This window comes from Cricetulus griseus (genome assembly GCF_003668045.3).
Source record: "Cricetulus griseus strain 17A/GY chromosome 1 unlocalized genomic scaffold, alternate assembly CriGri-PICRH-1.0 chr1_1, whole genome shotgun sequence".
Taxonomy (NCBI): Eukaryota; Metazoa; Chordata; class Mammalia; order Rodentia; family Cricetidae; genus Cricetulus; species Cricetulus griseus.
The window spans coordinates 24,963,040-24,975,863 of record NW_023276807.1 but is presented as its reverse complement, the minus strand read 5'-3'; the positions used below and the strand labels follow the sequence as shown (position 1 = coordinate 24,975,863).

General features: G+C 51.0%; 1 protein-coding gene across 1 annotated transcript in view; it reads right to left on the bottom strand.

Annotated features, from left to right (window-relative positions):
- The window catches only part of Tram2 (translocation associated membrane protein 2), a 74,420-nt gene that overhangs the window by 5,387 nt on the left and 56,209 nt on the right, over positions 1-12,824 (bottom strand). Inside the window, exons 3-10 of the mRNA XM_027392790.2 lie at positions 10,934-11,043; positions 10,320-10,436; positions 5,047-5,105; positions 4,191-4,275; positions 3,608-3,678; positions 2,427-2,531; positions 2,010-2,153; positions 1,023-1,186 (exon numbers count right to left, since the gene is read on the bottom strand). Coding sequence (XP_027248591.1) covers positions 1,023-1,186; positions 2,010-2,153; positions 2,427-2,531; positions 3,608-3,678; positions 4,191-4,275; positions 5,047-5,105; positions 10,320-10,436; positions 10,934-11,043 — 855 coding nt within the window. The remainder of the gene's footprint in view (positions 1-1,022; positions 1,187-2,009; positions 2,154-2,426; positions 2,532-3,607; positions 3,679-4,190; positions 4,276-5,046; positions 5,106-10,319; positions 10,437-10,933; positions 11,044-12,824) is intronic.

Sequence of the window (12,824 nt, the reverse complement as noted above, 5' to 3'; positions counted from 1 at the left end):
GGAAGGAAATGGGAGGCATGGAGGGTGGGGGTGTCTGATGGGTTGGGGATTCAGTCTTGTTGCATGCAGACCATCCAGTGAGGAACCCAACTGCAGCCAATGGAAGCCATCAGGCAGTGCAAGGTGGACCGCTGGTTGCCTGTCCAATAGGTATCAGCAGCAGGAATGGTGACAAGGAGGAAAGATGAGGACCAAGATGCTTCAGCAACAAAGCCTGGCACTCCTTTTTGTAGAACGATGCAATCTTTTATCGAGAAAAAATATCTCCACAAACTCAGTGAGGTGCAGCCACACAGAAACCCCTCCTCCTAACTCCTGATCCCCAGGCCTCCTCATACCTGGCTGCATATAAACACACAAGCTCTTGCCAGGCAGGCAGCTGCATAGAAAAATGCAGGTGAGTCAGAAAACAGGCATGCAGACAGGGCCCCAGGCTGGGCAGCCGATTAGGGCTGGGATGTCTGAGGACCGGTGTGTAGAGGGGGATCACTATGGGATGCTTAGGAGCCAGAGCAGATAGGGGTGTCTCATCCCTGCTGCTCATCCTTCATCCCTCACTGTGTCACTGTGAGTCATCCCTGAAGAGAGATGGGAAGCTAACAGCCTGGGAGGCAGGGGTGGGCCGAGATATATAGTACAAGGGCAGGTGAGGACATAAGCCACCACGTAGCACAGGGCATGGGTGACAGCAGCAGCAGCAGCAGCAGCAGCAGCAGCAGAACTTGGCTGGATGCCAGAAGCCACCCAGAAAACATACTTCCTTCCAGAAGTCCCCACCCACTGCTACCCTGAAGCATAGTGGCCAGGGCTCAAGACCCTGTTATGGTCAGCCTGCTCACACTGGGTCTCTGGCTCATGCCCAACTACATGCTGGTCATTGAGCCCCAGGCCCAGAGAGACGCACCTAGAAGGAGGAGCCACAGGACTGGTCTGTGGAGTACCTAAGAGCCAGGTCCCAACTCTTCTTCACCATCCCAGACAGACCCCACCCACTGGCTCTCTGCCACAGCCCTGGCACTCACCAGGTTCCCTTTTGATGGGCCTGGCTGGAAGCCTAGGGGCAGCTGGGACTCTGCGCTTGGCACTCTGTTCCTTCCAATATTCCCGCCAGTGCCGCAGCTGGGAGTGGATGAAGCGCCACATGAGCCAGGCCTGGGCAACACACACCAGCAGCAGCATGCCGAGCCTGCAGACAGGAGAAATGGATCTGAGGGTGAGGTTCAGCTCTGCAGCCTGCAAAAGGGGGTGTGGGGGAAGATCCTTATAGCTCCCGTGGCCCGCCCTCCCCACAGCCACTAGCACCAGGAAGGCTGTGTGCTTCAGCCAGCCTCTGCTCCAGCACACTTTAGTCACATGAGGTGACGGCCCTAAGGGGATGGGAGGGAGACGGTGCCACCTGCACACTCACCCCCACAATCACACTCATGCTATACCTACAGATCCATGGTTATCTCTCTCCCATACGCATGGCCCACAGTAGGAACAACATAAGCTACACAAATATTGGTAACATAACTAAGTTATGAGCGTACCGAAATAATTCTCTTGTAGCATGTCATATACAGGTAGAACAACCCTAGACAGACTACATGCACACTAATGCCTAGAGCTTCCTGGGTCACATAGCTTCCCGGCTGCCTTCCTTGATGCTAGGAAAGGCCATAGAGCAAGACACAGTGGAGAAAGTTCCGGTGTCTCATGAGGGTGCCACGATCAACCTATCCTGAATGAGCACTGTCCTCTGCACCATGGTGTGCTGAGCAAGTGTCGGGGATCTGCAGTGCATTCAGACTGGGGTTCTCGCTGCAGTCTGAGCCCAGAGAAGCCGAGAAGTGAAGAATGGTGGAAGCAGGAGCCTGATCTCAGCAGACATGCTCCTCAATGTCACTGTGTGGAAGCCTCAAGGGTCTGCTCTTCCCTGACCATCTGGGAAGATGTGGCATGTTCAAGAGGTGCCTGGCTGTGCTCAGAGAGTCCTGATTTGCCACCCCTGGCTTCTGCCAACTCACCTGCAAGGCAAGGTGTTAAAGTTCCCTTTCTCAGGGTCAAACACCTGGTTTTCCACCCGAGCCAATCCAAAGCCAATGGCTAACACAGCGAGAGTGAGGATGAAGAGGCGTGTGACCCCAAATGCAGCAGCCCAGGCATTAAACCTGCTCACAGGGGCAGAAAAGGAGTGTCAGCTTTGAGAGCCCTTCAAGGAACCTTCACCCCCTTCTCCAGAAGCAACCCAGAGTGGGACAGAGAACAGGACCCAGCAAGGTGAGAATTCTAGGAGTTCTAGATCATGAAGAAGCATAGGATGCTTCCCACACACAGGCAGCTGACACCCAAAGTAGGAGCCTCCAACCGCTCAGACCCCAGGAGATGCCCAGGTCCCACCCCAGAGGTCTCTGGTCAGGCCAGCACCCAACAACCCCACTTACAGCCTCTCATTGTTCTCATCTGCGAAGTAGAAGAGCCGAGCCATGTGGAAAAGGAACTCTGTTGAGTACTGCAGCAGCAGCAAGATCAGGCCCAGGCGGCTCAGGCTAGGGGAAGAGACGAGCCTTAACCTTCCTTGCAAGATGCCTGAGAGCAGACGCCACTGGCCTGTGGTAGCTCTGGCTGTTGCTCTTTGGGGATGGGGTGGGGTGGGGACAACTATGCCTTATCCTTTGTGACATCCAAGCTGCTAAACCTTTAGGTAGTTTCTTGGACTGACTCCCAGCTATGACCTGTTTCATCTAGGTCAGCTGTTCTCACTTGTCCCCACAAGAACCTGACTCGGCCAAAATCACGAATAAAAGGGAGCCGAGCTTTGTGGGTACATATATGAAGATTTCCTGCTGTCTGACTTCCCACTATCACTGTTGGGGAGTAAACCAGTCACCATAACCCTTCTGCACGTGAGCTGTGAGCATCCAACATCAGAGCACAGCTGGAACAGCTGCCACGACCCTTGACCTCTAGAGACAGGAAGCCAGAGCTTGAGATATGGTGGACTGCAACACACACACACACACACACACACACACACATACACACACACACACACACACCATCTGCACCATAGTGAAGCTCTCAAAGGCTAGCCTACACAAAGTCTGGGTTCTGCTCTGTACATGGAAAGCCCAGTTACCAACCGCATAGCTCATTTATCAATGTACTGTCCATAAAAAAGATCCCCACTGCTCTCTATTTCATTACAAGACAAACAAAGCAAACTCCAGGGCTATACGCTCCAGCAGCGTTCAGACACCATGTGTCAGGAGCCCAGTTTGTGGCTGCAAAGCCACAAAGTTCAAAGTTCAAAGGACAGCTTACTAGAAGTCTTCCTTGGCTCTGCCTCAGACAGAGGTGGCTAGCGCTCTGGGTTCTCGTGGCTAATGGTCCACGCCACCTCAGAGCTCATCACACCTGTCTTTCTTGTAACTGTCTTTCCAACAGGTGGGGAATGAACCACTGGAGACAAGAGGCTATTCCACCACATTCTGTATGCAAATTCTCAGCATGGTACTCCTCAAACAGTTGGTATCTATTAAATGCCTGCTAACTGAGAGATCACGTGGACAGACACAGGAGCATAAAAGGTCCAGGAAACTGGGCTGGCTTGGCTCTCACTTACTTTAAGAGGTATGCCCCAGCGATGTGGAGCAGGTACAGGCAAATGTACTGCAGCTGGCGAGGGATTTCTTCCTGGAAAAGAGAGGGGCAGGCAGCGAGCGTGTTCATTCTCTGAACACACAGAGGACTGAGAGGACGTGTAAGGGGAACAAGCAAGGCCAGGTCTCCCTACCCCCACAGTCCCATGTCACACCAGAGCCCCCTCCACTGGGCTACGGACAAGAAGGGTGAGACAGCAGCTTCAGGCCTGGTGCCAGAAGGCCGGGCTGGATTGGGAAAGAAGACACGGGATCTGGAAGAGGGCTTTCGGCACTACCCCGAGGAAAACTACAGAAAGGACTAGGGACCGCAAGATCTTCTCTGTCCAGTATCTAGATTAGATTAGATTTTGCCAATGGCCACCCATCTGGTGGAGAAGTCAAGAGACTGACTGCTGTCTTGGGGGCCTGTGTGGAACTTCACAAGAGCTAACTCCATCATTAGCCAACAGGCCATACCTCCAGAGAAAGGGAAAGGAGAAGTTGCGGGGAGAGGACTGTAGCGAAAAGGGGCCTTCAAAGAGGGCAGGAGAAGGGCGTACTCACCTTCCGTACCTTCTGGAAGTAAAGCTCAGGTAGTGAGTGCAGCCAGTAGGCCAGCTGACACAAGTAGAAAAACTTCACCTGGAAGCTGGAGACAAAGGAATTAAGCAACACAAGTGGGACCAAGAACACAAGGAAAGGCCTAAGCCAAGGCTGTGGGTGACCAGCAGAGCCAGGAACAAAGGAGAGAGGGAGGAATAGGCAGAGAGAGAGAAAGAGGGAGGGAGAGAGGGAGGGAGGGAGGGAGGGAGAGAGGAGGAGGAGGAGGGAGGAGGGAGGGAGGGAGGGAGGGAGGGAGGGAGGGAGGGAGGGAGACAGAGACCACCATACCCACAGCACCACATATAACACCACTTAATGGGCCATGGTAAGTCCATGGGAGATAGCAATAGTGGCCAAACACATTTTTCAACCTAGAGAAGGAAAAGCTGAGAAGGAAACTGATCACAACTGTGTGTGGACATGGCAGCCACCGAATACAACAACAGAGAGGCTCTAGGTTTTTCAAGCTCCACACCCCTTGCTATGGCTGCTCTGAGAGGCCTTAGGGACACAGGGTGAACTTCAGAGGGAGACAGGCCTAGGTCTTGGCAGCATCACAAACAGGAACAGGAGTGGAAGATGTGCTATGAACTTACAGGGTCTCCAGTAAGATCCAAAGCCAGATGGAGAAGCCAGATGGAGAGTTCTGTTTGCATGAGCTGCATGCAGGCTAGCTACCTCTATGGATGGAGCTAAAACAGATAAGGCCTCCAGTGGAGATTCTCAAAGACAGACCTACTGTTTGCAACCCTATGCTCTACAGGTTCACGTCATGACCTGGTCCTCAATGGCCTTAGAGAGTCACACAAATACTCACGAGAGGTACACATGCGGGTAGTCTTCCCAGAGGCTCCTCAGGTTCGTTAAGTATCCTTCCTACGGTGGGCAAGAAGAGAAAGCATTTAGAGATGTGGCCATGTGACCTGTTGGGGCCTGTGACTGGTCCACGGATCAGGGATGCACCTGGCCTCCATCAGCTACCAAGCGGAACAAACAGCTTTTGGAAACAAAGGAGCCCAGTGTGCAGGACCCGCTGGCACTTGTCCAATTGTGAAGGGACATGCTACGCTCTGAGGTCTGGTGACTTGTGTCTGAAGATGGGCCTGACGTAGCTACATCTACTGAAACAGCTTGCTAGTTTCCCAGTTTCCCCAGGCTCATATGTAAAGTGAAATACTAACTTTATAGAGTTACTGTTGGAAATAAATGTGAGTTTATGTGTCAGTGTGTCTAGTGTGGTGTCTGCCATATATACATACACTCGAGAACTGCTTCCATATTAAAGGGTTAAATACACTAGAATTACAATACCCACTGGAGACGGAAGCATTTTACATCATTTTGATGGTTAACATTGACAAGTTCTAGAATCATCTACAGACAAACCTCTGCTCGTGTTGATGAGGAAGTTTCTACATTAGGCTAAGGAGGGAAGATTCATACTGTAGGTGTCACCGCCATATGGGCTGAGGTCCCAGGCAGGATAAAAAGGAGAAAGAGAGCTGAGTACCAGCCAGTATTTATTATCTTGATCTGCTTCCTAACTGGGGACACTGTGACCCTGATGTCCCGGATGATGGACACAAGCTATAAGACCACAAACCCTTCCCTCCCAAAGTTGCTTCTGGCTGGCTATGGTGTTTCATCACAGCAATAGGAATACTAACTAAGACATTCCCCTCAGCCAAAGACCTGCAGCGTTCCTAAAGACAGGCAAGATGAATCTTTAATATTAGAGTACAAGACACAGGAGAAGACAATCCACGCACAGCAGAAGTCCAATAAAAATGAGTTAGTAAATGATGAATGTTTTCAACAACTCTTTTCTGAAGGAAAAAAAGTAAACAGATAGGAAAGTTCTCCTGAGATGAGGTTTGCCCAGTAGCCCAGGAGCAACCTGAGCTGGAGAATGAGAAAGTCTACAAAGCTGAGGGCATCCCTCAAAGCTACTGTTTGCTAGAACTGCAAGCTGTATTTCCAAGGAGAGCTGATCCACCTGCCCTCAAGTCACAAACACACTACTCGCCTACACCAGGGATTCTGAGTACTGTCCACAGTCCTGAAGCTACAACCCTGGGCCTCCAGGAGCACATCGAGCAAGGTGAACTAAGTGACAGGGCCAATTAGATACCTGTGTCAGATAGACAGGCAACCTAGATTGGAAGGAAGAGGTCTCACCCCAACTCTTATTGGCTCAACTATAATCTCTATTCAACCTTACCTCCCTCCTGCCTCGGTCACACACAATGAGGCACAGGGGTACGGTCACATACAATGAGGCACAGGGGTATGGTCACATACAATGAGGCACAGGGGTACGGTCACATACAATGAGGCACAGGGGTATGGGGCTCTGGGCACTGGAGTGGTGGTGTGTGGTGGCCGTAAGCTTTAACACACCCACACGCTCCTCCTTGTCTCACCCCCCTTATACCACTCACACATGACTTTGTCAGACCTCTGCCCTCAGGCACAGTGACACCCAATGAGCCACACCGCCTCATTTAAGGAAACCCTGAAGGGTGAGATGGTCCCTTCCTAGAGAAAGCAGCTATGTATTTAACAAGAAGAGTGGTACTTCCTGGACTCACTAGCAGTATATGTGTGTCCGGGGGCGAGGGGGGGAGCATTCTGTCAAAAAGATAGGCCAGGATCCGTGGCACCCCAGAGACTCAAGGCCTGGATGGGCTTGTGTGTTTAAACAGGAACTTCTTGATTGGCCTCTTCACTTAGGAGACAGAGAGGTCAGAACTTTGAAGCCAACAAGCCAAAAAAAACTCTTCAGAAAAATGCTGCCTGCTTGCAAATGTCCAGTCCACTGGGACTGGAGGAGGTGGAGCTGCGAGTCAAAGGAAAAGTGACTCACACTCTGTGAGGAGCCCTTTCCAGCCCTGTCTAGGCAGCTGTCTGAGGGAGGATAAAGGAGGGCTGGGGCTGGCTGCCTCCGAGTTCAGGCATGCCAAGGCATCTGAGTTCCGGGGTCACCGTAACCCCTTCTAGCCCAAACCAGGGCCTCAACAGGTGGCTCGGGGGACATATGAAACACTTTGTTCTCTTCCGATTCTTGACATCTACCCATTTGAGGCCTCAGCATGCTGGGGCAATCACTCCTATTTCCCTAACCGCCTTCCTTTCTGGAGTCCAAATAAGAACCACAAAACTAGCAGAATTTAGACATAGCACAGCCAGCTGCTACCTAGGCCCAGACATCCTCAGTGCCATTTGTCTTAGCATGTGCCAGGGACTGCACTAAGGGTGCGGTGGTGAGCATGGTGCCTGCTAGCAGGCAGCTTGAGTCGGACATGAAGAATACATGCATGGAGGACTAAAATACCAATAACATCATGGTGTGGAAAATGCAAACCGGAAGGGTATTCTGCGGAAGTGACACTTAGGATAGGTAGCAGGAAGGGGCTGGGCATCTGATGTCCATGGACAGAGCACTCCAGCCAAGGAAATGGCCACAGAACCAGAGGAGCAGTGATGAGCACTGTCCGTGCTGATGTTACCAGCAAGGTTCCAGGACCCAGGTCACACAAGCCAGGAAGAGAAAACAATTTCACTGCAGCTGTGAGGGGAACTTATTTTATGTGGGAGAACACATGATTTAGCTCATGCTTTAAAGAGATCCATCTGGCGGAACGGATAATGGGCTGAGCGGAGGGCCCAGAATGGAAGTGCACTTCCCAGGAAAGGAAGACACCAGCAGTGCAGCCAAAAAGTGGAGGGGGCCCGGGTTATGTATCCTTTACTTTAATGACAGCTGGAGCCAGATGAGCTTCCCTGTGAGGCTATCCTCCGAAATGAAAGAATAGAGCATCTCTGACCCCTGCTAGGGATGCCAGGGATACACGACCTCCGTCTGACCTATGTGGGGCCCATGGGACTTGGGGGCAGTGGTACATGTAGAAAGTAGAGCTGAGAATTTCAGAACTGTGAAGGTGGAGCAGCCAGGGTCCGCCGACTTTGGAAAGTGAAGGAAAGGGAAGATCATGACAACTTTCCACTGCAATAGAAAACTGTGATTTGAAAACCAGGTGTTTCTGCTCCCTTTACAAAACCACTTCTCATGGCTGGAGAGACGGTGCAGCAGTTAGGAACACTGACTGCTCTACCAGAGGATCTGGGTTCAATTTCCAGAACCTATGTGCGAGCTGTAACTTCGCTTCCAGAGGATCCAACACCCTCACCTAGACGCATGAAGGCAAAACCCCGACGAATACAAAACGACTTCTCAAATTCTCCATCACCCTCCCTCCCATGTAGATGGTTGGGTTAGAGGAGGTGAGGTGCAGGGAGTAAAACCTGCCTGGTGTCCTAGTCTCCGTGTCTTGCTGAGCATGTTGAGTGGGGAATGGGCTTTCGAAGAGATGAAAGACCTGGGAATTTTCCCTGAGAAGACTCTGGGTCTGGTCATGGCCAGGGTGGGATGTCACAGTGAGGGGGCAAGGGCACAAGGGCCTCAGAGATGAGGCGCTGCTCCCCATGAAACAGTCCAGTGTCTCTGGTGTGCTGAGGCCCTTTTGCCTCAAGCAACTAAGGCCTCCAAAAGGTGGGAATGTACTCAATGTCAGGAAGCTGGGAGAGACCTGAGATCCTAAAGTTCACAGACTTACACAAGGGCAACAGACCCTTACACAAGGGCTGCAACATAGCTCTGTCCCCTGGGAGTAGGAATGTGGGAGCCCCCTCTGAGAGGACGGAAGTCTTTGCTCTCTAATTTAAAATTCCTAGCATGCTGCTCAGAAAGTGTTCTGAGATGAACTGATAACAGGAATGAAAGCTGCACACAAAAGGGACATGTTGCCTCCTGCTTTAAGTCTATGCAGTCGGTCCACGGTCAGCTCTGGAGTCAAGGTTCCTTGTGATGGGAGGGCCATCTCTGTCAGTGAGAGCACAGGGGAGGCAGCAGAGCAGGGAAGGATCTCTGAGGTCAGAGAGCTGATGTAATTTCCAAATCCCAGGCCTGGATTTCTGCTGGGACCTGGTTATGGACAAAAGTTGCTCCCAAAGAGAATGGCTGCTAATTGGACAGTGCCACAGACAGGGTCCCTTACAGTGAATCCCGAACAACAATCCAGAGTCCTTGTCTGAAGGGATTTTTGTTTCTGTATCCAATGATTTGATGTACAGAGGGTAATGCTAGCCTGTGCTAATTGGTTAGATGTGAAGTATACTCCCAGTACTCCTGTATTCATGGCTTGGTCCCTGGTGCAATGCTCAGGGCTGGGGCTTTGGAGAAGTGATGAGATTATGTGGCACCAATTTTGATGCTGCTGGGTGGTGGTAGAAGCTAGGAGGTGGGGCTTAGCTGGAGGAAGTAGGTCACTGGGAAATGCCCTGAAGGGGGCACATTGACCCTGGTTTCTTCCTCTGTCTCTGCTTCCAGTCCACTGTGAGGCAAGCCACTTTGTTTCATGAGTTCCATATGATGGATCTCTTCCTCAGACGCAGAGCAGTGGACCCAGTCACCACAGATGGAAGCACTGCAACTGTGAGCCAGCATAGGTCTTCCCTCCTTCCAATGGTATGTATCAGGTATTCTGTCATAGCGACGCAAATAGAGCCAGACCTCCAAGTCCAAGCCATGCTTCCATGCTTGCCATTTTGGAAGTTTGTGGTTGGGGACACACTGGAAAAACTGAGCTGGGGTCCCTTAAGTCAACGTCAGGGGTATTGAGTGAATATGAATTTATCTTGTGGATGGGGGATGCAGCTTACAGGGAAGAGCATTTACCTAGCATGTACAAGGCCAGTACCGGGGGGGAAAGTGATCCTATAGGATGGTGATTGAAGACAGGGCTGATAAAACAACACAGAGCTATGTGGATATCTGGTATCATAGTGAGGGTAAAAACTGTAACAAGAGCTTACTTTTGTCAAAGAGGAGGACTCCATTCGGTGGGCATCTATACTACTAATCTAGCCACTCCCTATAATACCAGGAGAATGCAAAAGGAGTTTCAATTCCAAAGCACTTGTCTCTAGCTCTTTTTATTTCCTTTAAGCCCTTACTGTCATTTCATCGGCACTGAAGGGCATGCTTAGTGGCTTGGCTTTCACTCTTCAGCAGTCGGGAGGGCTACTCACCGTTACCACCACATACAGACACCATACCACCGAGCTGAGATGAAAGACGACCAGCTGTCCAGATTCATTGAACTTGCTGTGTTTGACCTTGGAGAGATGAAGCCGTTTGCTGATTTTCTAAAGAAGAGAGAAAATTCTACATGTGAATACACCAGCATGCAGATCCCCAGCAGATTACAGGCTCCCTTTCCCCTTTACAAAAAAGAGTTAAGAGTTTGAACTCCTTACAACCCAAGCTATTTAGCATAAGCCTACTGCCTGCCTATAGTGCTGAGTTTCAGGTCAGCACTTTGAGAAAGCAGTAGGTGCTAAAGCTGCTAACTTCTGCCGAAAGAAAACATCTTCCAGTCATGCTGGGTTTGAAGGACCCCAAGGATACACTCATGCTGTCTTCCAGACAGCTTTCTCCCTTGTGAACTGCTGCCCTACATGTGAACTAAAGAAATCTGAGAGAGAGGACAGAAACAGTGATGAGGGGGTCCAGCCTCTGGGGCCAACCAGAGGATCTAAGTTAGTGGAAGGAACGAATCAGAGCTGTGGTTTTCTTCAAGGTAAGGCTCACCATGCTAATGGACCGCCCAGCCCCTGACCTCAGAGTCCAAATCATCACTTACGTCTAAGATGTACTCTTGTACCACAGCATGCAAGATGATGGTGATGAAGACGTAGAACAAGATGGTGACCAGGTCCTTTGGGCCGTAGTGGTAGTGGACTGTCTCGCTGTCTGTAGGACAAAAGGAATCTTGTCAACATCCCCCAGGTGAGGAGATGCTCTGAGACCCCAAAGGGGAAAGAGCTGGAAAACACAGCATACTCTCAGTACTTCCCACCCGCTGCACCCGGGTTCAGAGGAAAGCTGCTGCTCCAGCAGCCTCCCTTATCTCTGGACTTGGTCCTTGGGAAGCACCCATGCGGAGGGCCATGGAGAACCAAGCCCAGAGCATGATGTCTGTGTGGCCCTAGGGTACTGGCAGAAGGGCACAACAGTCCATCACTGCCCGGCCATGCGTCTTTAGGTAAATGACTAACCTCTCTGGGCTCAATTTCCTCCTCTATGTCATAGACCTGTCCTTTACTTCCTAAGTCACTGTGACTGTCTAAGTTCTCTTTCGGTGCTCAGGTTTCTATGTCTCAAGTAAGGATAAGCTCCTGTACTATGGGGTATCATAAAAAAACAGATGGATTCATGCTAAGTACTGTGTGATGATTCTACAACCTGCCTGAATTTAGAATCGCCATGGAAACGTACTTCTGGATCTATGCCTGAAGGTGTTCCCAGAAATGGTTAGCTGATGAGGGAAGACCTTCTTCATGTAGATGGCACCACCCCCACACAACTGAATAAAAGAGGAGAGCGGGCAAGCCCCTCTGTTTCTTAACTGTGATACGATGTCAGCAGCTGCTGGAACTCCTGCACCATGCCCTCCCCACCAGCACAGGCTGTACCCTCAAACTGTGAGCTCAAATAGACCCTCTCTGCTCTTATCAAGTATTTTGTCACCACCTTGTCAATACAGTGAGTGTGGCACAGTGTGTGTGTGTGTGTGTGTGTGTGTGTGTGTGTGTGTGTGTGCGTGCGCGCGCGCGCGCGCGCACATGTGTAGTGTGAAGGGGTGTGTGTTTGGTACATATTTGCTACTACTTCTGCTGCTGGGCTACTGTGAGGATTAAACAAGACAACAAGGACTTGTAGCACAGTCCCTAAAATCACAGCAGGCTTCCAGCAAATGGTGGATTATTATATAAAAATAATTAAATTAGGCAAAAGAATTGTTTTTACAGATAGGGTCTTATTATGTAGACCTCTAACTTGTGGCAATCCTCCCGCCTCAGCCTCCCGACCCCAGTGCTGCCATGCCAGCTGAGAAAGGACAGCTTATAGCCTTGCTCCACTGAGGCTGGGCTGGCACATGCCTGCCTGCCTGGCGCTCCAGCTCTATGACTGCCCTCCCCTGCAGACGTGCTGGCTGCCCTTCCAGCTGTGCGGCTGAGCCTGAGTCACACATGCATGAGTCATCTCTGCTGGGATGCATTTACCAGAAGGCAGGCCAGGGTCAGTTTGTTTCACGGTGGCCGGAGAAATTTTGAACTGGGTCACTGCGGGAGTTCCTGCTAACTTCAGCCACCCTAGACAGGGAGAACGTGACAGAGGGCAGAGTCTAGGACAGAGACAAGATCTAGAAATCTCACTTTCCTTTTCCTTCTCCCTCCGCCTCTCTACAAATACCTACTTCATGAAAGGCATTGGGCTAGGGTTAAGCCTCTGCCCTTGGGGGTCAAATCCAACTGGGGGTTGAAAAATGGAACAGTTACACTATAAACAGGCCCACTGCCAAGACGCAGGCAGAGGCTACAGCAGGCAAGGGTGCACTGTGGCTACAGGGCAGGTTCTGGGTCTTATTGGCTAGGAAGACCAGGAAGTTATGGAAATCTGGGTCCAGGCACATTGTATGGGCATTCCAGGCCCAGGGCTCAGGAACGGTGCTCACAATAAGGGTGAGTGAC